General features: G+C 39.5%; 1 protein-coding gene across 5 annotated transcripts in view; it reads right to left on the minus strand.

Moving 5' to 3' along the window:
* Positions 1-24,893, minus strand: part of LOC119651874 (gonadotropin-releasing hormone receptor) — a 149,601-nt gene that overhangs the window by 61,548 nt on the left and 63,160 nt on the right. For 3 of the 5 annotated variants that reach the window (XR_005249503.1, XR_005249502.1, XM_038055685.1), the window contains exon 2: positions 14,645-15,533. Coding sequence is in view for 3 of the 5 variants with exons in the window: in XM_038055685.1 (XP_037911613.1) it covers positions 14,645-14,793 (149 nt within the window). In the remaining 2 variants the exon portion in view is untranslated. The remainder of the gene's footprint in view (positions 1-14,644; positions 15,534-24,893) is intronic. The other 2 variants (XM_038055684.1, XM_038055682.1) reach the window with 2 other exon arrangements.

Below are 24,893 nucleotides of genomic sequence, written 5' to 3' on the forward strand. Positions count from 1 at the left end.
TCCTTACTAGGGCAGCCCTAGACAGATAATCGCCTATTGCGCCGTTGATAATGATGATGAATTAGGAAAAAAACATTGTGTGTTATTTGCTATGCACTTCTACTGGTAGTGTGCACTCGTCAATTGAAACTAGCAGAACAGAAGACTGACGCTACGTATATTAACAAGTCGGAAAATTGGAACTGGACGCTTGAAGTATAAAACTTTTGTGAGTTACCCATGCGATAATATTTGAGTGGACATTTGTCCCACTTGTACCTAGTTCGTAATGTTTGCGCATTTAGTATGCTTCACTTGAGTGTGAAACTGACAACCAAAGTCTAAGATTACAGTAAATTTGTACGAAAGTCGCAAGATTAATCATAACTTTGTTAGTAATAGTGCGATTTCCACCAAACTTGGTAGTATCTTGCTCAATATTATATCCTATATTACTGAAAGACTTGATAAATCTAGGATAAACCTAAAAGGGTTTCCAGCCAATTTTTGAATAATAGAAATAAAGTGTCCGAATAGCTGAGTGGTTAGAGCACAAGGCTATCGTACGGAAGGTCGCGGCCCAAATCTCACTGGTGGCAGTGGGATTTGTATCGTGATTTGACGTCACATACTAGTCGACTCAGCTGTGGATGAGTACCTGAGTCAAATCTGGGTAATAATCTCGGGCGAGCGCAATGCTGACCACATTGCCTCCTATAGGATATTGTAATCTTGTAGTGTATCGTTACGGTCTTGAATGAAGTGCTCTAACACACTTCAAGGCCGTGATTCAATTGGATTGGATAAATATAGTAATATACTATTGTTAACTTTATTGGAGTCGATTTTGCGGCTAATCTGCCTGGACCACTGCAAGTTTTGTTCAGATTTTTCGGCTGTGCAGTTTGGGAGAATGAGTCGTTGAAGTAATTGACCCCTTTCGAACCGCCGCATTCCTTCCGTTTGCAACGAATATCAAAACTAATATCTGCGTCGAAACACATTAGTTGGATTAGTTTGATATCCCATATGACTATATTCGGTGAAAAAAATTTAACCCCCTTTTGTATGTATGAGAACCCGTCTTAAACTCAGCGTAGAGCGACGTTACTCATCGCAGCGAGGGGATTCACAATTCCATCTTTTCACCATATTTCGTATCAATAGGTGTTGCCACTTCTGTGGAAATGGGTGTGACACAAAGCAGTAAACCAATTTTAATAAGGTTTTATGTTAAATCGGTAAAGGTAGCTAGCAGGCTAGAAAACTGAAACACATGAAGGCTGGTAAAAGTTCTGTGAGAAAATAAAGCAGTCAAGATGTGGTTTCAGTCCATATGGATCCGGTATGTTAGAAGTTCAGGATGCCTGTAGGACGAATGCACATATGTATATATGGTTGCCATTTACTCCTTGGTGGGATATATGCGTCATCGCGCGGGTAGCTGAAACGCGCTTCAGCTTGCTCCACAACTTCCTAAAACGGCCGCACTCCTCCTCGAGGCGAATCTGAACTATTATTCAATTTCTATTAAATATGTGTGGTAGCTTGCTCTTATGCTTGACAAAAGTTAACTCCAGGCGGTCTTTGAACCTCTCCTAAACACGTGGATGAAAACAATTCTTAAAATATTAGTCTGATATGTGAGTAAATTGTTTCCTGCTCGATGATTTCAATCAAGAAAAAGCTCGTGATTAATGGGTAAATGTAGGTAAATGGGAAAATGAAAATGAAATGTGATACACCGGAGGGTTGAGCAGAAGAATGTATAAAGCTCAATCCAGAGCAGAAATAAAAAGATCAACAAATAATTGTTTGTTGGGAAGTGATGAGTAAATAAGAACAATTGATTTTCATGCTATTGTTGCAGTATGAAACATTTCATAAACATAACCCTGATATTGAGAACCACGTCCAACCCACCTGTTGCCGCAAATTCGTTAGATATTTTGTAATAACAACATATCCTTTGCGCTGCAAAAACGTTTTTGGAAACTGAAACCTCATTACGAAAATTGCGAAAATTTAATATTTAGGGTATTTTCACTGGAAAGTGTACTTTTTTACTATCATTTTTAAAAAGTATCTGAAGAAATTTTTAAAGTTTATAAAAAGTTTTTCTTCTCGCAAGAATACAGAGAATTTAAATTTAATCTTCACGAGTTTTCTTGGAAAACATTTTCTGTTGTGTGATATCCTTATTTTAATTTCTTTTGAAACTTTCCTTGTGCGTGCAATATTGTTTGCAGTATTATCTTTAGGAAGCAGAATTTTTTGAATATTCTTTTCCAGGTCCAAGTTCAAACACCATTGAATAAATATTTTGTAATGGCGCGATTACAAAAACGCCATAATTGACCAGGATTTAACTTCTAGATAGAAAGAGTGAAGTTAATTTCCCAGCTTGGCAGAAAGGGACAAGCGACGCGGGTAACATTGTGGAGTAGTAAATAACTGGATGGCAGGCGGATGTGTCCTTGACTTGACTATTGACGGAAGAAAAATCCTATAAATCATCAACTAAGGGTAGCACGCATTAGCGCCAAGGTACTTGTAGGTAGACATCCACTTTCTTCAGCGTAATTTTGTGGTGTGTTCGGGGCCCAATGGGTAGCTGTAGTCAATTTGTTGTAAACGTTAAAACTGATGAAAAATGCTTCATTTCCATCAACCATTTGTTTCACGTGGCTATTTCAGGGGGAATTTGTCTGATGTCAAATAATGAAGCAGTTTACAAATAGAAAAGTGTGTAGTGGATATTTTTTCTTGCGACGATAACTTATCACTCACCTTTCCTGTGCTTGATGGTCTCTTTCATAATGTGTAATATTTTGGTTTTTGGCAGCCCTCTTTATTTACTTCAATTTTTTTACCTTCATGGTAGGTAAATTTTTGTACGATAATGAATTCCCCATTAATTCGCTATTTATGGTAATGGGTTTTCCAGGTGGTAAACCACCCATATGTGGTTACGGTGTAATTTTGCTGTACTTGCTACATGTATGTGGAGGTCAAGCAGTCGACTGCAGGATAGACTAATCCCGAATATAGATTTTTGGTAGCCAACTTATTGCTCATCGCGGAATTTATAGTACGTGGTGATAGTCATACCCTGTACTAGCCGACCTTACTATTACATAATAAAACGCTACGGATCTAGAATGGGGAGTCGAAGAACAGCTCGATAATTTGCAGTCGAGGGTAATTTACTATATTTGAGTGGAGCTTCATTGATAACTGCTCCCCTCAGAATAAAGAGCTAAGGCTATGGCCCTCTTAACTTTCGAATCAAATGAGCAAAAAAAAACAAACAAAAACAAGAAAGAAGTGGAAACTCATTCCGCATAATAATGCGGCAATTACACGCAAGAAGAGGGAAGTTGGTGTGCTGCGACGACCAGGACCAACTAAGGTCCTTGATCAGAGGGTATAGACCAGCACATCGGAGGTTAGCATCTCAGACTTAGAAAAGAAACAGGCCTCAGTGGTGTAGGCAGGCGCTACGATATCTGCGTCCCAAGGAGACTTAAACTGGCTCTAAGCCTTTAACATCCGGAGAGAAGAAGAGAGGAGCACCAGAGATCAACCCACAATAGGGAAGTTTTCTCAAGAATACCTAACCCATTCAGGAAATAATGGAAGATTTCCACATACGATTGTGGAGAAGAGTCAGAAGCGAAGTGGAGGCCAAAGGAAAACTTCTCACAACCGGGGTAAAAGACCGATTCCAGGGGTCAATTAAAAACCATAAATGCCATGAAAAATATAGGATCAGTAACATCCAAGTGCATATGCACGAAAAGAAACAGGAAGAAGATACCTTGGACAAATCGGGTGGGGAGCCCACCGAGATTTCTGAAGGGTAGAGGCCATAGGGACTGCTCATTGAGGACGAGAAGCTAAACGACTAGACCTGAAGCTTCTAAAGCTGAGAGCGAACAGCGAGTTACAGCAGCGTATCAAGTCGGAGGACATCGAAGAAGAGCTGCAAGCATTAGTGGAGCCAATGGCTAGCACTAAGACAGCCCAGGTAAATCTTCATTACGCAAAAATAACATTGCAATGGGACTGATTCAAGAACTCTGGGTTTACCGGTGCGCAGTTCGTGGTCCACAAGGCAGAAGTATGCAGGTAATTTGGTATACTTCTTGGGAAGACCCAAAGCTAATGAATTCTTAAATCCAATCCAAATCTCAAGGTGACACTGGGATACCATCGAAATTAGTTGTTAGACTGGTGAAGAACTGTAAAAGGAAGGGGTTTCTTCTCAGGGGAACCAGTGACAACAATCGAAGATGCGAGTATTTTCTTAAATTCATCCTTATTAATAGATAAGAAGTATATAACGTAGGAGGCACGGCAACATTCGTGACTAGCACCAAGCAAAAGGTACATAACCATTCTCAACCTTATGAATGGCTGGTTAAGAATTCAAAGATATCGGATTAACCACCCATGTCGGGTCACAGGATAATAAGATCCAACAAACAACCCTGAAGTAAGTAGAGTAGTATGTAAAGCCCAGGAGATTGGGACTCTTCGATAAGGTATTTCGAGCACCAACATTTAGAGATAGGTGGAGAAGAAGGAGAAATTCTAACTGGAGCCAGTGATGAAAGACCATAACAGGGCCGTCATTGAACTATATGAAACCAGCTATCCCGTTAAGGTAATTACTTCATCTGTGAACGTATTCTTGTGGAACAGGAACCTAATCCCAAACAAACCGGGGAACGGCAAAGGTACAAAAACACACTAATGAAGTAAAAATAGTGTGATCGGAGAAGCAAAGTAAAGTTGCTTCAGGAAATTTTGTGGAGGGATGTAGTCAATGATAAGGTAATATCCTCTCTGTGTCTGAAGAAGGAAGGTGAGAAATTTACTCAGAATTAGTTTTTTAAAATCTATTTACCGGGGTCCTATCCCGGCGGCAGACATTGACATTTTGTTAAGGTAGGTTAAATTGAAAGTGGCGGGAAACTGCAGGAACCACACGGAGTGGAGGGGATCCTCCCATCACTACTTTCGAAGGACTTCGAAATCCTTTTAGGATCTCTCCTAATGCTGGAAAAGGGTCTTGTGTTACATACTAACTAAGCATGCACAAATAAATTTGTCGGACATCATTCATCATTCATACCGAAAATGTGAGGAAGTTCTTGGAGAATTACACTAGAATGATCTCTTACATCCACATAAACATACTCACCGGACAGGACGATCGACAGAAATTGCCCTGTTTCAGTTAACGGATGTACTACGCAGTAAATACTAAAGAGCTCTCAGTGCGCTTTCGGATGTCAAAGCTACTTTCGAAAACACATCCCATTCTGAGGAGGAGTTTCAGAACTCCTTGGCCTTTTCGATGGGCGAAATGTTAAAGAACAGCCAAGTAAAAGAACCAATACTATTATTATGAACACAATCGAAGCTTGTGCACAGGGTGGAGTACTACGCGAAAGAATTACTAGTATTTAATGCTACAGGGTCGGGTTGTACATTAATCCGGTCATTCGCTATTAAGAGGAAGCTTGATTACTTGGTTGTCATTAGGCTTCCTGGCGTAGAAATTAAATTACACTATGCAAAACCCGCTCTGGAAGACCCATATTAAGAATATATGTCGGAAAGTAAGAAGGGTTTTGCTGATTTGCAGATACATTGCAGCGGAAAAATGGGAATGCACCCCGAAAATACTATACTGGAATAGTAAAGCGAACGGTTACCTATATGTAATCTGAGGAGATATAACTAAACTCGGTATAATAGCCAGGAAGCTAAACAAAATTCAATGGCATATCGGCATCTCTGGAGATCCTTCTAGGTGTTGACTCCCCTTCATCTTCAAATACACGTGCAGGCAAGGAAGGAAATCTTCAGAATGTCTGAGGGAGCGGGCAGGGCCATTGATCCAAGAAAAAAAGCAATGGCGCTTGGCCTAATGAAAACGTATTTCAAACCAATTACTAAACACAACAGTATATTTCAGTCGCAAATATATCCTAAAGATGGATGCGCGTAGTTTAACCTCCAAATAAATTGCCATCATCATACTCAGTATGCTCTGGCTTCCAGGCCCTATTGGGTAAGAGGGTAATGGGACAGCGGATGAGCTCGCCAGTAAAGGAGCAAGAATGCCCTAATGGCGAAAACAGTTTTGTAAAATCCGAAGGGAGTTCATGGTATGATGTTAAGGAGGGAAGTGGAACGGCTAAAGGAACTATACTGGAAAAAGAGTGCAAGCGTACCCAGGATCATTTAAACTTCACCAAGAAGAGCCTTACGGTTATAGAAGGATTGATCACTGGCCATTGCAGGCTAAATTACCATCGGGGAAGCTAGGGGCGACTGCAGTCATTATTTGCAGATTTTGTGGGAAGATTTTCTGGGACAATATAAGACACGCACTTAGGTCACACCCACTTAGTGAAAACCAACATGGTTACCAACGTGGAAAGTCCTGTGAGTCTGCTCTTCATTCTTTGCTCACAAAGATAGAGGATGCAACTTTGAATGGTGAGTACGCGATGGGGGTGTTCGTGGACATTGAAGGGGCTTTTGTGCGCCTTTTCAAAAACTTTGTGATGCCGCCAGAGCGCATGGTGTTGATGATGCTTTAATTAAGTGGACCCATGCTATGCTAACGCAAAGATTGCTGTGCGCTGAGGTAGGGGTCGATCGCTATCTGACTACAGAAACAACGAAGGGCTGCCCCAAAGGAGGCGTGCTTTCGCCACTTCTGTGGAGTATGCTGATCGACTCAATACTATGCGAACTGCAAAATTTGCCAATACACGCTCAAGCTTATGCTAATGACGTGGCTGTACTTGCTGTTGATCGGGATCTTGGAACTGTGTGTAGGAATATACAACGTTCCGTTGATTTGATAGACAGCTGGTGCCTCAGACATGGTCTGTCAGTTAATCAAAATAAAACCACAATGGTTTTATTCACAAAAAGGAGAAAACTGGATGGACTTTGCCTCTCTGAGATGAAGGGTTCTACCCTTCAACTCTCCGAAGAAGTGAAATATCTGGGAGGCACTCTAGATAAAAAAATTCTTTGGAACAAACATGCAGAGGTAAAGATGAAACGAGCTCTCACAGCTTATGGGCTGTGCAGACGGACCTTTGCCTCGACATGGGGACACAGGCCTCATGTGGTAATGTGGATATACGTTGCCATCATTAGGCCGATGTTCGTATATGCATCCGTAGTGTGGTGGGTTAAGGTGAGACAAAAAGGTTTTCACAGTAAACTAGCCGCACTGCAAAGAACTGTGTGTATGGGTGCCATGAGCACAACATCCGGTGCAGCTCTGAATGCACTACTCAATTTGCAGCCCCTGGATATATTTATTCAAAGCACTGCAATGACAGAAGCTCATAGACTAATTCGAGATATACGGAAGTCTTCTACACCGATGGCTCAAAAACAGAAGAGGGTTTTGGAGCTGGAGTCTACTTCTCGAATAAAAACGAGAAGTGGACTTTTCCTTTGGGACAATATGCAACGGTTTTTCAAGCTGAAGTTTATGCGATCCTAAGGGCAGCAAACTGGGTGATTGACGAGCGGTTGAAGGGGAGGCGCATCGCAATCTGCAGTGACAGTCAAGCTGCATTGACGGCATTGAGCAGTCCTTTGATCACCTTGAAAATCGTTCAGGAATGCAGAAACCGTTTGAACTCTATGTCTAGATTCAATACGGTGGAACTACTCTGGGTACCTGGTCACTGTGGCATAGAGGGAAATGAAATCTCGGACGCTTTAGCGAAAGAGGGGTCAATCTCTCCTATGCCGGGACCGGAGCCAGCAATTGGAGTATCAGTAGCATTGGCTAAGTCTGTTTTCAAAAACTGGGAACAAGCTTCCCATAATGACCCCAATGGAGACTTGTAGAGGATAATGACTTTGAAAGAGTAATGGCCGACAGTCTTAGGTTTCCTCGGGAACAGTGGAGTCCAAAAACCTGCGTGTAAAATTAGTTTGAAGGTTCATTTCTTAAATGCATTCCTAGATCTTTTCCTCGAACGAATAATCGGACACACAGCCAAATTGGCTGAGTTTTGCTAAATAATCTTGCTTCGTCCCTGGAATTATTTTTTATTCGTAGGTACAAATTTGCAAGAGTCGAAATTTAAAACTTGAATAACGGAAAAAAATATGGAAGAAATGGCTGTCGGTGCCAAAACAAACAACTCTTGAAAAGTGGAAAGGATAAAACTGTCCGAACGATCGGAAAAATTGTTTGTGGAAGCCACTTCACTTTTTAGACGTTATAAAACGTAAACAACAATTTTTAAATTCAAAATAAGAAGAGAACTGGTCAGGCGAAAAAATCGGCGATCATGATGACCGGCGTACTCTAGGAAGACTTTAATAGAAATATTTTTCAATGCAAATGAATGGACTATATTATATTTTTCAGTCCAAAATGATTTGGAAAAGGGTGTTTGCGCAGAAACGGTTGGAAATCTTTTTGGGCAATATGATTTCCATGGCAAAATAGGTAGAAATTAAGAAAAAAAGTCAAAGTAACGAATATTTTAACAAGGATATTGATTTCTGGAAAACGCTAAATACTGAAAATTTTGATAATCCAAACCATTTTGATTCTGTAGCGCAGCGGGGTTAACAACATTCGAAATTTATTTTTTTTATATTATTATTTTTTATTATAATATATTATATTTTTATTTATATTAATTTATTAGAGTTGCCACTACCGGTGTTCTCGGTGGCGGAAGTAGGCCTGGATTTGGTCGCAAAAATAATGGAAGTTAGGAAATTAGATTTTGTCATAAGATTTTTCAATGAAAAGGTTCTAATTTTGTGCAATGTTAAAAATAAAGTTCTAATATTGATGCAATGTTAAAAATAAAAGTGTGTTGCTAGTGCGGTACATTTTTGCTTTCTTCTAATATTCTCGCGGTACTTTAGTATTCGAAAGTACACTCATTAATTACCGCGTAAAGTGAATCTAGAACAATTTGGTCGTATTAGACCAAAATTCTAAGATAATACAGGTAATATTTACACAATCTAATCTGCATTGCTCTGATGGGAAACCTTATACAGAGTTTAATCCACATAATATTCGGGCCACTATCAAGCAAGTGGGAGAGTCAATGAAAGCATGGAGGCCGTTTTTCCAGCGTAGGAATATGGAATATTTATTTTATAGACGGTAAAGTGGGTAGTTTCCAATAGATTGAAGGAAAATGCGAGGCAAAGTGCTGAAGAGCTGAATATATTGGATAAATTTGCCTTCTACCAGGACGATGATCCCAGGCAAACTTCCTATGTACTCCAAAGGTGGCTGATAAATTGATAATGATAAATTAGTACAAAAAACATTGTCAAAACATGAATCACACTTCAACGAGGAATTACGGAAACATCTCATGAGAAGAAGAGTTACACTCACACTTTCACTGATAAGAGGATGAGAAGCAATATATAACGCTTGAATAAAACTAAAGTCCATGTAACTTGAAACATCTTAATTTTGAAAAATATAATATTTTGTACATACATTTTAATTTGTTTTCGTTTTTCATCTGACCTTCACTTTCTTGGTTATCTTAAGATAGCTTCAGGTTTGGGCTTGGTAACCAGAAATGTGATAATTGCAAAATATTCTGTTCGGCAAAATTTGTCAGTGCAGTTGTTGAAGATATTTCCTTACAGAAGATACCACAAGGCTCTTCTTTGTATATGTTGACGTTGCAGATGAGTTAAGAGGATTATTATTTGCTGCTCTTGAGGTATACATAGCACTGCATTCGTGGTAAACAAAAGTTATGCGAAATACTTAAACTAGTTAAGGCATAGAAGTGTCGACAGGAGACTTATAAATTAACAAATACGCGAAAGTAATTTTAGAAAGTGTCCGTAATGCACTCATGTTCTTTGCTCCGTATTGTAGCCTAGCAGTTATACCAAATTGCTATCATGTAGGCAGCAAACACTTACAGATGCTCTATCTTACACGATCGAAGGATCGATTTAAAAATGTCTTTACTTAGTTAGTTTGTTGCAACCGATATTGATGCATGTGTCGTATTGCCGTGTCCACATGCTTGGCACGTGCTCCAAAGCTCTATATAAGATTGTCTTGAGTTTGGGAAACCAAACATTCCAATCCACATCGTTGTAAGTGCATTAGTGTGTTCTCAATAGGCAAGCATGAGGGACGGGCTTTGCTAAGCCATTGGTAATCGTGTGGATGCGTTACAAGCGCTTGTTGCAAATTTTCTTTGACTTGTGTTAAAAAGGTACTCGATTGGATGGGGTGCAAAACTCTTGCAAACCTACACAAACTAAGTCACCGTTGAATTTTTGATTGTTTATTGAGGATTGGCAAGCGTGTGGATCCGGCAAAGGACTTTCATGTGCTCAGCTCTCGGCTCCAATGGATGAAAAACTGTTTTTGACGTAGGCGAAATGTAAAATGCGACTTACGCGTCATCATTTTTGCTACTCTGAAGACTATTTCTCTAGCCACTTGATATTACACATAACGGATTTAGAACCGAAAGCGCCGGTTTTAAAGAATGGTTTATGTAGAAAACATTGGGGATCTATGAGTTGCACCTTATGAGTACCCTCAAAGTCTTCCCAGATTGTCGTAAAACGCAACTAAAAGGGATAGGAATTTGTGGCCCAACAACCTGCAGAAGGTAAGCTGGTGGGACTCTGGAGAGCACGCCTCTCCCTCTAGTGGCAATGTGTTTTTGTACTCCGGAAAGCCGAGTGGTAGCATATGTGAATCCGCTGTCGGGTTGCTTCTAATGGCTTCCGCTCTCTTCACCTGGGAGTTGGTTTCTGGCAGAATTCTGACTAAGATTCCGGTCCAAGTTAAGGAGCATTAAAATGATACTTCACTATGAATCAATTATAACTTCCGATATAGCGAAAAAGGCTTTCTACGTCCAATAACACGCAGGGTGTTGGCGACTGCAACGATCATGGTGGGAGGTTTTGGGTTTCTGCAGCTTTCGCCGCCTCGTTATTGGTGGCACAATGTTCGGACACAGATCCTGTAATAAGGTCAGTTGGGTTTCATTCGGACGACACTGTATGAGTAATAAGAGCTACCACTTCGCGATCAGCAATAGGTTTAGGAGTTGTTCCCTGGATGTGCATAGCAGGAGAGGTGCTATCAACGGCCTCGAAAGCGATCACCATCTGCTAGTTGCGTACTTCCGCTTTCGTGTTGGGTCCATCACTTCCCGCAGGGATGGTAGTCCGCGGTCTGCCCATTGATGGCTGGTATGATGCAGTTATCACTCAACAATGAAGGAGCTATCTTGCTGATCGAACCGCAAATACACTTAGTATAAAATCTGGCTTACGTCGGAACCGTGAAAGGGGATCGATGAGAGGAAGGGATTGAAGACTTTGTTGCTCGCTGGGAGTAATGACAAGTGCATCGCGCTCCAACTTTGATGGTGTGCAAAATTTCGGGAAGTTCAGCACTGTCAAATAATAGTACCTAATTGTTGGTGCAATAATCCAATTGGATCATGGTATTGAAGTGTGGTAGGGCACTCCATTCGAGACCGTAACGGTACCACTAGCAGATTACAGTACCGTGTAGAAGGCAATGTGGTCAATATTGTCCAGTGACAAAAGGAAACTTTTTATTGCACTGGTTAGGGAAGTAGAAGATGTCACAGAATGCAACGATTTCAGAAGTGTATACTGTATTAGAAAAGAATTTGCATGTGGTCGCAAATCTTTGAATGATCATGCGGAGGTCGTTAACAGTCGACGCCGCATCCACGATGACGAGCAACTGATAGGGAAGAACATATCACCCACGGATCTGAACCGTATCATATACGGCAAAGTTCCGTCTAAGTGGATGAAGCAGCTAGTTATCGGAACATGCGGAGCAGGAGAGAAATCATCTCGGCCATTAATGAACTCAAGCGAAGTTATTTTTCGCTGCAGCTACAGATTTGCTGCTTTCATTCGTAAGAATGTGCTCTCACGTCACTTTCACCGTGAACCAGTATAACTGCGCTGAGGTCTCAATCAATGGTATAACTATCCCTCAACCAAATGAGGTAAAGCATCTCGCTTTGCACCTGGATAGACGACTTACGTGGAGAAAACATATTGAAACGAAGGCAATGCGTGATGTGATGTTTGATGCGTCAATAGTCTAGTCATTCGCATAGAAAATGCTTCGTGGATTCCGCTTAGGGATCGGTTCTGTTGTGAGAGAGTAACGAACTGCAAATTTCCATTCGAAGCGCCATGTTTTGCTCCGTAAGGCCATGCGGAACCTTTTCTTTTCCACCCGTTTTCCTGTGAATTCTCTGTTATCATAGCGATGGTCAAAACTGAAATTACTCCTTGAATAAATATAGGAGTATTTATACTTCATTACCCGACACCAACACTGGTGGTGGTTTGATACAGCAAAATCGCAACTAACTTCACTTGATTGCCAAATCGGCCATTTCATATGTAATAACCTAATAGTTTACAAGGTAATCATTAAGGTTTTGTGTAAACACAAAATATTATTAAAATCGGTTTACTGTCTATCTGTTTGTCCGTTACACGCATTTTCCTCGGAGATGGTTCTAGCGATTGACAGCAAACTTGGTAGAAAGGTGGCAACTGTGAATGCTCACACATACAGTGAGTTACATCCTTTTACGTCGAATTTAAGGGGGGTCCCCATACATGTAATAGGGGGGTGTAAAATTTTTTTTCATCAAATATAGTCATGTGGGGTATCAAATTAAAGGTCTCAGTTAGTACTTTTTAATGCTGGTCTTAGTTTTGATATTTGTTGGAAAGGTGTGGAGTGCGGGGGGTTTAAAGTGATCATTTCTTTAAGAAGGCCATTCTCAGAAACTACCCAACCCAAAAATCTGAAAAAAAATAAGGAGGCTGTCACTATATGGTGCCTGGGCTTCGAAATACCTTCCATACCGATATCAGTTCAAATAAAATAAATACTATAATTTTTTGTAATTGGCTGGAAACCCCGTTTAAGTTCATCCTAGCAGTGATGTAGGCTATAATGTAGAGCATGATCTTACCAAGTTTGGTGGAAATCGCACTATTACTAACAAAGTTATAATACGTCAAAGTTTTTGCTTCTTTGAAAATTGAAGGCTATGAATGCCAATATCACCCGAAAGTGGATACTCTCACTAAGAAATGCACAAAACCTTTCGTACCTGAAGCGTCCAGCTTCCGGTTTCCCGACTTGTTTTTATATGAATTCACTGTACGTTAAGACATCACAGGTTTTCCATACATAATTAAAGTGAAAAGCCCCTACAAACATGGAAGAGGAGACTATTGTCGCTAGCTGTAAATTATTGGTTCATCACTCTAAAAATCTGCTCTGCTAGGAGAGCCAAAGTACCAATCAAAGTATCATATCTGACGGCGGTGAATATTTGACTGTTCCGTTCGAACTGTATAGAGTATCCGAAATATTTTAGGTAGTTTAGGACCGTACTTTAAGTTGTTGGATTTAAAACCAACCAAGATTTGAAATATTTGCAATCAGGAGTGGCTCAGGTGGCTATATTATACATCTTACGAATTACTGTAACGTATTTTTGATTAGGCAACTTTGAGGTACCACTGGCATCTGTCCGATCAGATATGGAAGTTACTATTGCGCCTATATGATAGAGACTTTGATTGTAACAAATTGTTCAAGGTTAGTTATAATTGCGATAAGATACATTTCAGAATACCCAGAGGCAATTTGATTTTATCTTTCGGTTAATATATGAGAGTTTGTCTAATTAATTTTTGCTACCAGACTAATGTTGCCTCTAAAAATTGCCAAATGGACAGATTTTAAAGCAAAACTGAAATACAAACCATCCTTTGCTCCACCACCGAAGTTAAGTGTCACTGGAAGTGATTAGCAGTTTAATGAGGACTGTTGGGGAACATTTTCTTTTGATTTTCTTAGATTCCTGTCGTTAATTAAAAAGCACATTAGGATACCTCAGAATATATAGGAACGCTACTTTTGCTATTCATTTTTGTATCCATTCTAATTTTGGATTTGCGCATGCTGGTTGTCTATTATCCTTACAGCAATGAAGAGAGAAATACTATTCTTTAGGCAACGTAAAAATGGAGCAGTCAAGCATCCGAAGTTCTTCCACATAAAAATCACAGAATTACCAAACCGGTTTTTTCTATTTTTATTTTTGTTTATAGTTCAGACAATAAGCTTCTTATTTTTTTGGTTATATAATATCTTTTCGACAACTAATGAATGAAATGGACATTTTTCGATTTCTCGAAGGTTTCTTCACGCGAGTTGTTTATTTTATTCCTCTTTGAGGGCAGTTCTAGGTAGTTGCACGGTATTCTAAACAACATAAGCATTATGCTATTCCTTCTGCCTGTTGGGTCCCTGAGACTCTAGAGAAACATTTATTGATACCAAAGAATGCAACTATATAATTAACAGATCAAAAGGAATCAAGAACAGGAAATTCTGGGATGCTCCGTGTTGCATTTTAACATGTATACCGGAGACTTTTCAAACAGAGAAAGCCCTCTTTTCCGAATCACAATAGTATCGTGACCTATAGATGACTTTCAAAGTTGCAAGCCACATATAGCGTATTCTCTCGTACTATTTTCAAAATGATGCCATACATACCTGTAAACTGTTATCGACAATCGATGGCCATCATTGAAGCGCATATCAATTGGCAATTGGATTGGTTCGCTCTGATTATCTGGACCAGCCATGGACCATTCAGATAATATTCGATGATCTTGAACAACTTCATTTCCACTATTTGGCATTTTTCCGCCGCTTCTCCTCACAACATTTAAACTAGAAACACTTTTTTCGATTTACTCGTTGCTATTTACACAATTCTTCATTGACATCACCACATTGAACTTTGTTTACAGGATCACTGTGACTCTTTCATAACATTTGGAATGTGATGCGGCCTGTGTTATTGTGGGACTTCTTCGCGTACTCTAATCTGGGACTTGTTTTCAAGCTTCACAGATTTATGTAATGCACTGGAGTAACATGTTATCACTTCCACAATTACTAGTGAGCTCTTGATTAGTAGCGTCGATTAGCCTTACCGACCGTTTTAGATCATCCCGAATCCTACAAGAGACTGCTGAGTTTGCACAATCGCGGATCATTCACACTTTCACCGCTCGCGATCCTAAAGGAAATTTTTCAGTGATTGTATCAGACGAATTCGCATTAAATTTAAATAAAAAGAAGAAAATATCACAAACATTAAACTTTAACCTGTAGTGACCAATGTGCGATTTGCGCGAATCATGAGGACAAAACTTATCTGTAACTTTTCGCTAAAATTTCATTTAATTTTATTTGATTATTATTTTGTCGCAGCTCCTCAAACAAGTCTACTTTGAACCAGCGCGGGTTTAGCAACTTGTAAATCACTTGTAACAAAGATGACCACTTCAGGGTGCAAACGGAACGCGCTTTCACTCAGAACCGTTTTTAATAACTGATTTTACAAAGATGAGTTGGGCTGCAACATGCTGGTAATCTGGAACGAGTAAAAACGATTGAATCATTGATTATGGAGCGTTTTAGCTGATATTCATTGAGTTCATTCTAAATCCGGTTATCGCTTAGAATTAAATTTGACTATCACTTGAAAGCATGTAAGTGTTTAATCTCTTTAACCCTTAAAAGTTTAATAGTTTTTTTGAATCAATGTTCACCAGAAATTTTTTTGAAAGTCATGATAAATCGTTCATTATTTTGACCTTAATACACTCAAGAGATAAGAAGTAGTGGGTGAATGTTTCTTGCTAAAACAGTTCTTATGCGCTGCGAATACCAACTTTAGACAATTGAGATTGACTGTTAACTATTCAGCATTTTCGCTAGTTGTTCAATCGACAACGATAAAATATCACTTGGTGTATTTGCAAATATGCTTATTGGAAATTCTTTTATTATGTTATCACTGGCTCAGACAAATGTCTGTGTCTGCCTCAGATGACGCACAAAAAAATGTCTTTGTCTGTTTCAGACAATAGATCGTCTTAAAACAAGTCGGAATACCGGAAGCTGGACGTTTCGGGTATAAAGGTTTTGCGTTCATCTTGTGTGAGAAATTCCCTATTCACGTTTTCCAATTAGTGTATACCTGCAATTCAAAATATAAAATATTCCTTGATATACGTATGTATTTCCAAACTTCAACTCCGCCGTTCATATGAGTTTATTTTATATGATGCTGATATCATACACGATTTAGAGTGTGACAAATTCATTTGCCATTCATTCATTCATGGTAATTTTAACTGTTTATAACTTGTCAAATTATCCAAAATTATATAATATATTATTATATAGACCAAAGTACCAAATGTTGTACTTCTAGGATGAACTTAAGTAACTAAGTGTCATCTCGCGGTGTTTCTAGCGATTAAATTATTTGAAATAATTAAGATTTGTCTTTTCTATTCGCTTGTGAAGGGAACAAGTACTTCACGAATTATCAGTATTTGTAGGTTTAATAAATGTGGCAAGCGAATAGAAAAGGCAAGTCTTAATTATTTCAAAAAATGTAAGGAGGGTTTTCGGGTAAATTTCTAAAATATAGTAATATACTATTATTGAATTTATTTAAGCCGATGTCAGAATGGGATGTACTTTGAGGCCAACATTTCGTATGGATGCACTATTGCGTTTTTTTCAGATTTTTCGGTTGGATAGGTTAGACTTTTTGGGCTGTGAAGAAGAATTTACACCCGTCTTTCACATGTATGGAGCCACCCACCTTCAAACCCAGTATAATATTGCATCCATTGGGACAGACAAAAGACATGGAACTGATTGTTATAACGTTTTGTTTTGCACAAAACCTTAAAAATGTCTATTTCAGACTTCTACCTGACAAACGTCTGTATTTGGGTTCATGTCTGCCTCAGGCGTCAGACAGACAAATTTCATTATCACAAACAAATGTCAGTGTCTGCCTCAAACACCAGGCAGTCAAATGTCTGTGCTTAATTCAGACTTCAGACGACCAAATATATATCTTTCTAAGACAACATACAAACAGTTGTTTCAGACCGAGTCAGACGACTGTCCGAATTTCAGTGAGATATTGCACTCAAATTCTACGAGAATGTACAGTACATACAATCGTACAAGGTGTCTCAAAAGAAATTTTATATTTATTTAGCTTACTGCGTGAACGCAACGTATCCGAGGGGCGCGGGGGTTATGTCAATCGGTAGCTTGGCTCTTGGGAATTCAGTCGCTATGGAGCGTTTCTCGGGAGCAGACTGCGTGTTGTGCGTGCGAGAGTTTTACAAAAATGGCGATTCGGCAACTGTAGCGCGTAGAAAGTTCTGCAGTATTCGAGGTTTTCGTCACTTAAATGATGCGCTAAGCATTCCTCTCATTCGACATTGGGTTAAAAAGTTTTAAGAGACTGGTATAACGCTGGATAAATCAAAATCCAGGCGACCTAGGTCATCAAGAACGGTAGAAGACGCGGAGAATGTTAATCAGTCTGTTCGTGACGACCCGAACCTTTCAATTCGGAAGCGCGCAAGTGCTTTAAATGTGCATAGATCATCATTACATCGCATTATGCACAAAGACCTGAAACTGCACCCCTACAGAATTCAATTGGTGCAAGAATTAAAACCGCAAGATGCCAGTCAGCGGCTTAATTTCGTAAATCAGGTAATTGAGCGATTTTCAACGTTTACCAACATTTTGTTTTCGTATGAAGCCCATTTTCATCTCAATGGCCACGTAAATAAGCAGAACTGCCGCTACTGGAGGGCAACGAATCCGAAATGCAAACATCAGAAACCCCTACATTCGCCTAAAGTGACCGTATGGGCTGCGATATCGGCACGAGGAATTATCGGCTCTTACTTTTTTGAAGCCGAAAGGGACCGTGCAGTTACAGTGAATACAGAGCGTTATGTGGAGATGTTAGACAACTTCTTGGTACCTGAACTGCAAAACTTTCCTGGTTATAGCCAAAGAACATGGTTCCAACAGGACGGAGCAACTTCACACACGTCCAATATGTCTCTGCCACGTGTTCGTGAAGTTTTCTCAGTCGAATTGATCCCCCAGAGAGGTGAAATAAATTGGCCTCCACGCAGTCTAGATTTAATCCCTATGGACTTTTTCATATCTACAGTTTACGGCAATAAACCAACTTCACTGGCGCATTTGAAAGAAAATATCCGTCACGAAATAGCAGCCTGCCGAGACGTCATAAGTAATTTTACTGTTCGATTAAATGAGTGCCGAGAACGCGAGGGTCTACATTTAGACGATATTATTTTTAAGAAATAAATCCCCAAAAAGTGTATTTTAATAATTAATAAACATTTTTTCTATATACGGCTTACTTTTTTTTTAATCGATCCACTAATTTTAAAATTACTTTTGAGACACCTTGTATAAGTTGAACTTTGAAAGTGATAAAAAAAGTTCTACTTACTCCACTATGCTCAATCCTAAGTAATCTATCCTGGTAGCAGATTCTGTCACAGCCTGAGCAGGAAAACGTATCTAATGGCGGCAAAAACCACAAAATTATTGCCTTGAGTAAAAAGCCTCGGAAAAATGGTAGAGTTTCACCTCCCGTTCACTACAGTCGACGCCGCAGGACGCGTCACGGCCCTGTCGAGAAATGGGTGATGGTTCTTGTCACATCGGTAGAGTAAGGACGTAGGTAAATTATTCTAAACCAAATAAATATGTATCCGCAATCTGTATTGGAAAGACGGAGGAACTCGCAAGAGCCCTTCGGAAGACGCGCACATATATTTGTTAAAATGACAATTATTTAAAATTTTATTTATTATTTTAGATAAAAGTCAGTATTTTTTGAGAACAAAGGATAATTAAGAAGGGATATAATTAGAGTAGTAAATTACTTGTAAAAGAAAGTTAACACTATAAAAACCTCCTTTCTTTGGAAGTAAATTGAAGAGTGATACACACCACTTGAAAGCGGTAAAAAAATCTTTTCTAACTTTTGCAGGAGCGTTGCCATCTAGTAGCGAGTTTACAGTGCATGACAATATTCTTTTCTCCTAACAATAACTCCTATTCAAGATAATAAAAAAATAAAGAACATTTAACCTCTGGCCAACCGCGCTTGTACAGCAGTCTAGAGTAATTAAACATTGCATTCACGCAGGACGAATTTATGAAAAGACTAATAGCTACAGAAAGCTTGACACCAAGGCAAACAAGAGGTAAACTGAATGAGTTTGATGGCAATAATGAAACGTCTGACACATATACATTTTCATCAGTTAAGGCTACTGCGAAACAAGCTGGGAGCGATCGCTATGTCACCAGTATCAAAAGCCGTCGCAGTGCACCAGTAATCAGCAACACTAGGAAAGTTTCGAAACTCACTATGAGTGATAGTATTTTCAGCGAAGATTAAGTCCAACTTTTGGCATCAGAAGCTGATGGAGAAGCTAAAACAATCACTAAAGTTAAACCAGCTCTGATTTATCTTCATGAAAAGTTTGGTAGAGAAATTGTAAGCAACACTTGGGAAAAACAATTTCCATATTGTTCCCATCAAAAAGTGAGACATTAACGAGACGAAAATACAAATTTATTCTGAGGACAGCCCTTATTCAAAGTTGATACATATTATATACATATATACGATATATAATCTTCACTGCGTCTTGCACAGGAGAATCACAGTCGAAGAACCACATAAATGCAATGTTCCTGAACTGCTAGGAATTGGGCCACCCTAGATCATATACACATATCCGCATATGTACACTTTCTAGTGTGTGCGTAATCTGCGGGGCATTAGATAAAACAGTTGTATGCAAAAGAAATAAGACAGTCGCTACAGCTAAAAAATTCAGTGACTGTACCCACACACACCACACTGTTAATTATAGAGGCTGTGAAGTGTATGAAGGCCTGAAGAAAAACATACTGCCTGTTCAAAGATGGGAGTAAGAACAAATGAACTCTGTGGCTAAAATGCAAGCTTTGACTAGCTCCGTGTGAACGCTCACGCATACAGTGAGTTACATCTTCTTACGTTGAATTTAAGGGGGGGTTGACGTTTTCCGTCAAATATAGTCATGTGGGGTATCAAATTAAAGGTCTCGATTTACTTTTTGAAGCCGTCCTTAGTTTTGACATTTATTGGAAAGATGGGGACTGCGGGAGGTTGAAAATGATCATTTTTCAAGGAGCCCATTCTTAGAAATTACGAAACCGGAAAATCTGAAAAAAAGCTGCCACTATATGGTGCCTGGGCTCCGAAATACCTTCCATAGTGATATCTGTACAAATAAAGCTAATAATAGTATGTTACTATAAATTTTAGTAATTGGCTGTAAAACCCCTCCTTAAGTTCATGCTAACACCACGAAATTTTGCAGGGTATAGGGTATAATATAAAGCATGATCTCACCATGGTGGAAATCGCCCTATTACTAACAAAATTATAATACGTCGAAGTTGTCGCTTTTTTGCAAATTCAAGACTATGAATATCATTCGAAAGTAGATATTCTCACTACTACGCTACGTACTAAGAAATACACAAAACCTTTCGTACCTGAAGCGTCCAGCTTCCGGTTGCCCGACTTGCTTAAATAAAAAATAAACGGGAAATTGCCTATGTAAACACAAAGCTGAAGTTATTCTCTTCTTGAAGATTCATGGCATTGATCTGTTTCTAATGTCGGCCATGAGTTTTATGATGTTTAAGACCCAGATGCGGGTCAGTAATTTTGATTAAACGCCAGCTCAAACACTATCCACTGTAGGTAACTAATAGTGATTTCTGTAGCTATGCCTGCAGATGTGGTAAGGAGAACTTGTCATATCATCAGTTTATTGCCGGCATAAAATGACTCAGAAGTAGTTTACCCAATTTACTCAGACTTTAAAGTAATAATAATCGGCGTAACAATACAATTGGGTCAGGGCTTTGAAGTGTGTTAGAGCACTTCATTCAAGACCGTAACTATACACTACAGGATTACAATATCCTATAGGAGGTAATGTGGTCAGCAGCCCGATATTATTACCCTGATTTGACTCAAGTACTCATTCACAGCTGAGTCGATTGGTATCCGTCGTCAAATGACGATACAAATTTCACTGCCACTAGTGAGATTTGAATTACGACCTTCTGTACGACAGCCTTCTGCTCTAACCACTTAGCTAGCGGACACAGACTTTAGGGAACAAATTCATCGTCGTTGGAGGTTTCAACCCAAAGAATACAGACTGTTCAAGATGAATCTCAAACAGCAAGTCAGCCTACATGGAGGCCAAGTAATATGAACAAAACTCCAGATCTAATCGATTTTGAGGTCCGAGAAGGAATCCCACGCCTATGTACAACGGCGCAAACAATTTACGAGCTATCATCAGACCACTCTCTCGTTATTATCAAGGTGAAAAATAAGGCAAAGTATAATAACTCTCAACCTGGACTGACGAACAAATCCAAAAATTGGCGAATGTTGAAAGAGGAAATCAGCAATAGTGTTTCACTGGACGTTTGATTAAAGAGTAAATCTGGCACTGATGCAGTGCTTGGGCTTTTCAACAAAATTTTACTGGAATACTTTGAAGTGAGTCGAATTAAAAAAAATGTATTCGTCGAACATTTTAAAGCATTTGCGGGTTAAAAGAAGAGTACAAGCGCAATGATAACAACGTAGGTCTCCCCAAGTAAGAAGCAGATTCAATGAAACCACAAAACAGCTTAAATTGGCGCTTACAGAGGATCAGGAGTCAACGATTCCAGGGCAGGAAAGCTCCGAAAGCGATTAATAGGCCAATGATCAGAAAGTCCCCGCTAAGATCGGAATCGGATATTTCTCAAATTGTTTGAAGAATGCAATCGTAACAATGATTCGAAAACCCGGAAAGGATGCTGTAGAAGTCAAATAGTACAGACTGATAAGCGCTTTTCCAACAATATCGAAAGTATTTGAAAGACTACCACTCCAGAACCTATTGCCAGCAGACAGGAGCGTTATACCTGATCACCAATTCGGATTTAGAAAACAGCACAATACAATAGAACAAGTCCAACGGATTCTATCAGAAATAAATAATAATCCTAGATGTGGCCTAAGCATTCGACAAAGATGAGCATGCGGGTTTTATTAATAAAATAAAACGTCTACTCCCTGGTTGTTTCCATAATCTATTGATATCGTATTTAACGAAACGCCGATTTCAGGTACAAACATATCAGTGAACAACATAAGATCAGAGCAAGGGTTCCTCAGGTGAGTGTACTTGCTCCCGTATTATACCTTATTTATAAGGTAGATTTTTTCTGTTAGTGGGTTAACCACCGCAGCCGCCTTCGCCGGCCAAACCGCAATTTTAAGTTCACATGCAGATCCAAAACTAATTGGCTTCAAATGTGGAGGATAAAAATTAACGAGCTGAAATGTGTGCAAGTAACTTTCACTTTGCGAAAAGGAAATTATTCAGAAGTGATTATCTACAACATCGCAGTACCCCAATTGGATAGCGTTAAATACTTGGGGATACACCTCGTTAGTAGACTCACCTGGAAACGGCATATACAGGCGAAAAATCAACAACTTGAAATTAAATTCAAAAACTTGATGTGGATGCTTCATAAAAAATCACTACTTTCTCTGTGGTTGATCTACAAATCGATGCTTAAGTCTGTATGGACTTATGGGATTCAACGATTGGGCTCTGCCAAACCATTCAACATTTATCTGTTTCAGTGGTCTCAGTTTAAAATTCGGGGATGTATATTCGGTGCTCTTTGGTATTTCCGCAACGTTGATCTCCATAGAGTTGACCCTATGGACCTCAGAAAGGTGTGTACACTAGCATCAGTTTGAAAATTCATTTATTTATTTAATAAAACACTGACTAGTTGGTAAGAGGACCAAAGGAAGCTATCGCTGGTACCCGAGCAGTCCATTACAAAGATATTGTATTTATGATAAACTGGAGACTCAGGAGGGCGATCGACATGGCAAAAGCTGACATAAGGCAACGCATCGTATCGAACACTTCGGCTGGGTTAATGATAAGACATCACAAGACATTTTGCAAATATAATCTTTGCAATCCCATCTGCAAAACCCATAGTCGTGGTCTACTTAGCAACTGGAACATTGAGAACATCATTATAACTGTAATTCTGCAACAGTGGTAACCATTAGCGCGACAATTCGATTGGTTCGAGGCTTTGAAGTGTGTTAGAGCACTTTATTCAAGACCGTAACGGCACACTACAGTACCTGTAGAAGACAATGTGATTAGCATTGCGCTTGCCCGACATTATTAGCCTGGTTTAACTCAGGTACTCATTCACAGTTGAGTCGACTAGTATCTGACATTCAGTCAGATAACGAATCCCTCTACCACCAGTGAGATTCGAACCGCGACCTTCCCTTCCCCATTGCTCTAATTATTGGGTCATCCGGACCCACGAGGATGGTTAACTATCTTTAATCAACAACACTAGGTTTTTATGTTTTTATACCTCAGGTAATATCTAGTCAACCACGCATGCTTGTATCAACATCATTAACATCCACGGGTCATCATCCGGTATCCGGTGTAGGCCTGCCTTAGAAAGAAACTCCAGACATTCCGTTTTTGCGCCGAGGTCCCCCAATTCGATATTCTTAAAAACTGTCTGGCGTGCTGACCGACGTCATCGCTCTATCTCAGGGTCTGTCACATCTTTTCTACCATAAATATTACTCTTATAGGCTCTCTGGGCGCAAGGACTAACACGATCATTGTCTTATACAGAGAGCTTTGGCCCTATGGTGAGACATTTTGAGCGGACTAGTTTTTGTAAGTAAAAAAATATATTACCGCATGTGATTTTCCATCCCAGACAGGAGAAATTACCAAAGATCTCAAAGTTGTAGGCTCCTATCTTTATTGTTCTCATTTGATCAACGCTATTTGATGTTGTTGTTTCTTTCGTTTTTGGCACTGACGTTATGAGCATATACTTCGTTTTGCTTCATTAATAATGCAGCCCAAGATATCTCTCCAACTGCCGCCTGCTCGATCTGGATTACGTTGATAGAATATTCTGGGTTCTTCTTTCTATAATGGCAATATCATCAGCATAGGCTAGCAGTTGGAAGAGGATGAAAAGGTGGGTCAATTGATGTCCTTACTCCAACTGTTTTTCTATTGCTTGCTGCAGGAGGAAAATCCGATCTGTTGCTTGGCGATATCTTGCTTTTTATGGATGGGACGGATAATGCTTCGTTGCCGGTCGACGGTACGTACAGATACTTTCAAAAACTATCTCATCCGATACTGCTATTTCGAAATTATACCTGGGACAGGTTGGAGGGTTCGCTGTATTGCCTCGCTGAGGGCTTTCTTTTCCGGCTCTGCAGTTTCTTCTATAGGATGTGAACGTTAATGAGGCTTATATTTCGAAATTCGCCTCTCAAACGCAGAGTGCATAATTGTTTGCTTATGTTTTCAAAGCTGATAACAACAGGTTCCATTTTTTGGCTGATTAAGAAACCTACTCCGAGCACATGGTTTACAGGATGGCGCCTATAATATATGGTGTAGTGGCTCTCCAAGAAACCGGTCCTTGACCAGCGCATATCTTATAATGCTGTGAGATCGGCCTCATATTGGTACAGAATATTTTTTGAACAACTAGCACACCTTTCATGAGAAAACGAGCAAATCGTTTATCCGTCTTCGTTCCCGGGTCCGTCGTTGTAGAATCCATCCAGTTCGAGGGTCTTTTTTGGCTTCCTAACTCTCCTCACAACTTCCAATTTCTCTTGTCAGTTTTCGCATTCTGTCGCAATGTACTTCTGGTGCAACCACACCTCCTTAGATGTTTGTTTCTAAACCAGTTTCGT

This window comes from Hermetia illucens, chromosome 3 (genome assembly GCF_905115235.1).
Source record: "Hermetia illucens chromosome 3, iHerIll2.2.curated.20191125, whole genome shotgun sequence".
Classification (NCBI taxonomy): domain Eukaryota; kingdom Metazoa; phylum Arthropoda; class Insecta; order Diptera; family Stratiomyidae; genus Hermetia; species Hermetia illucens.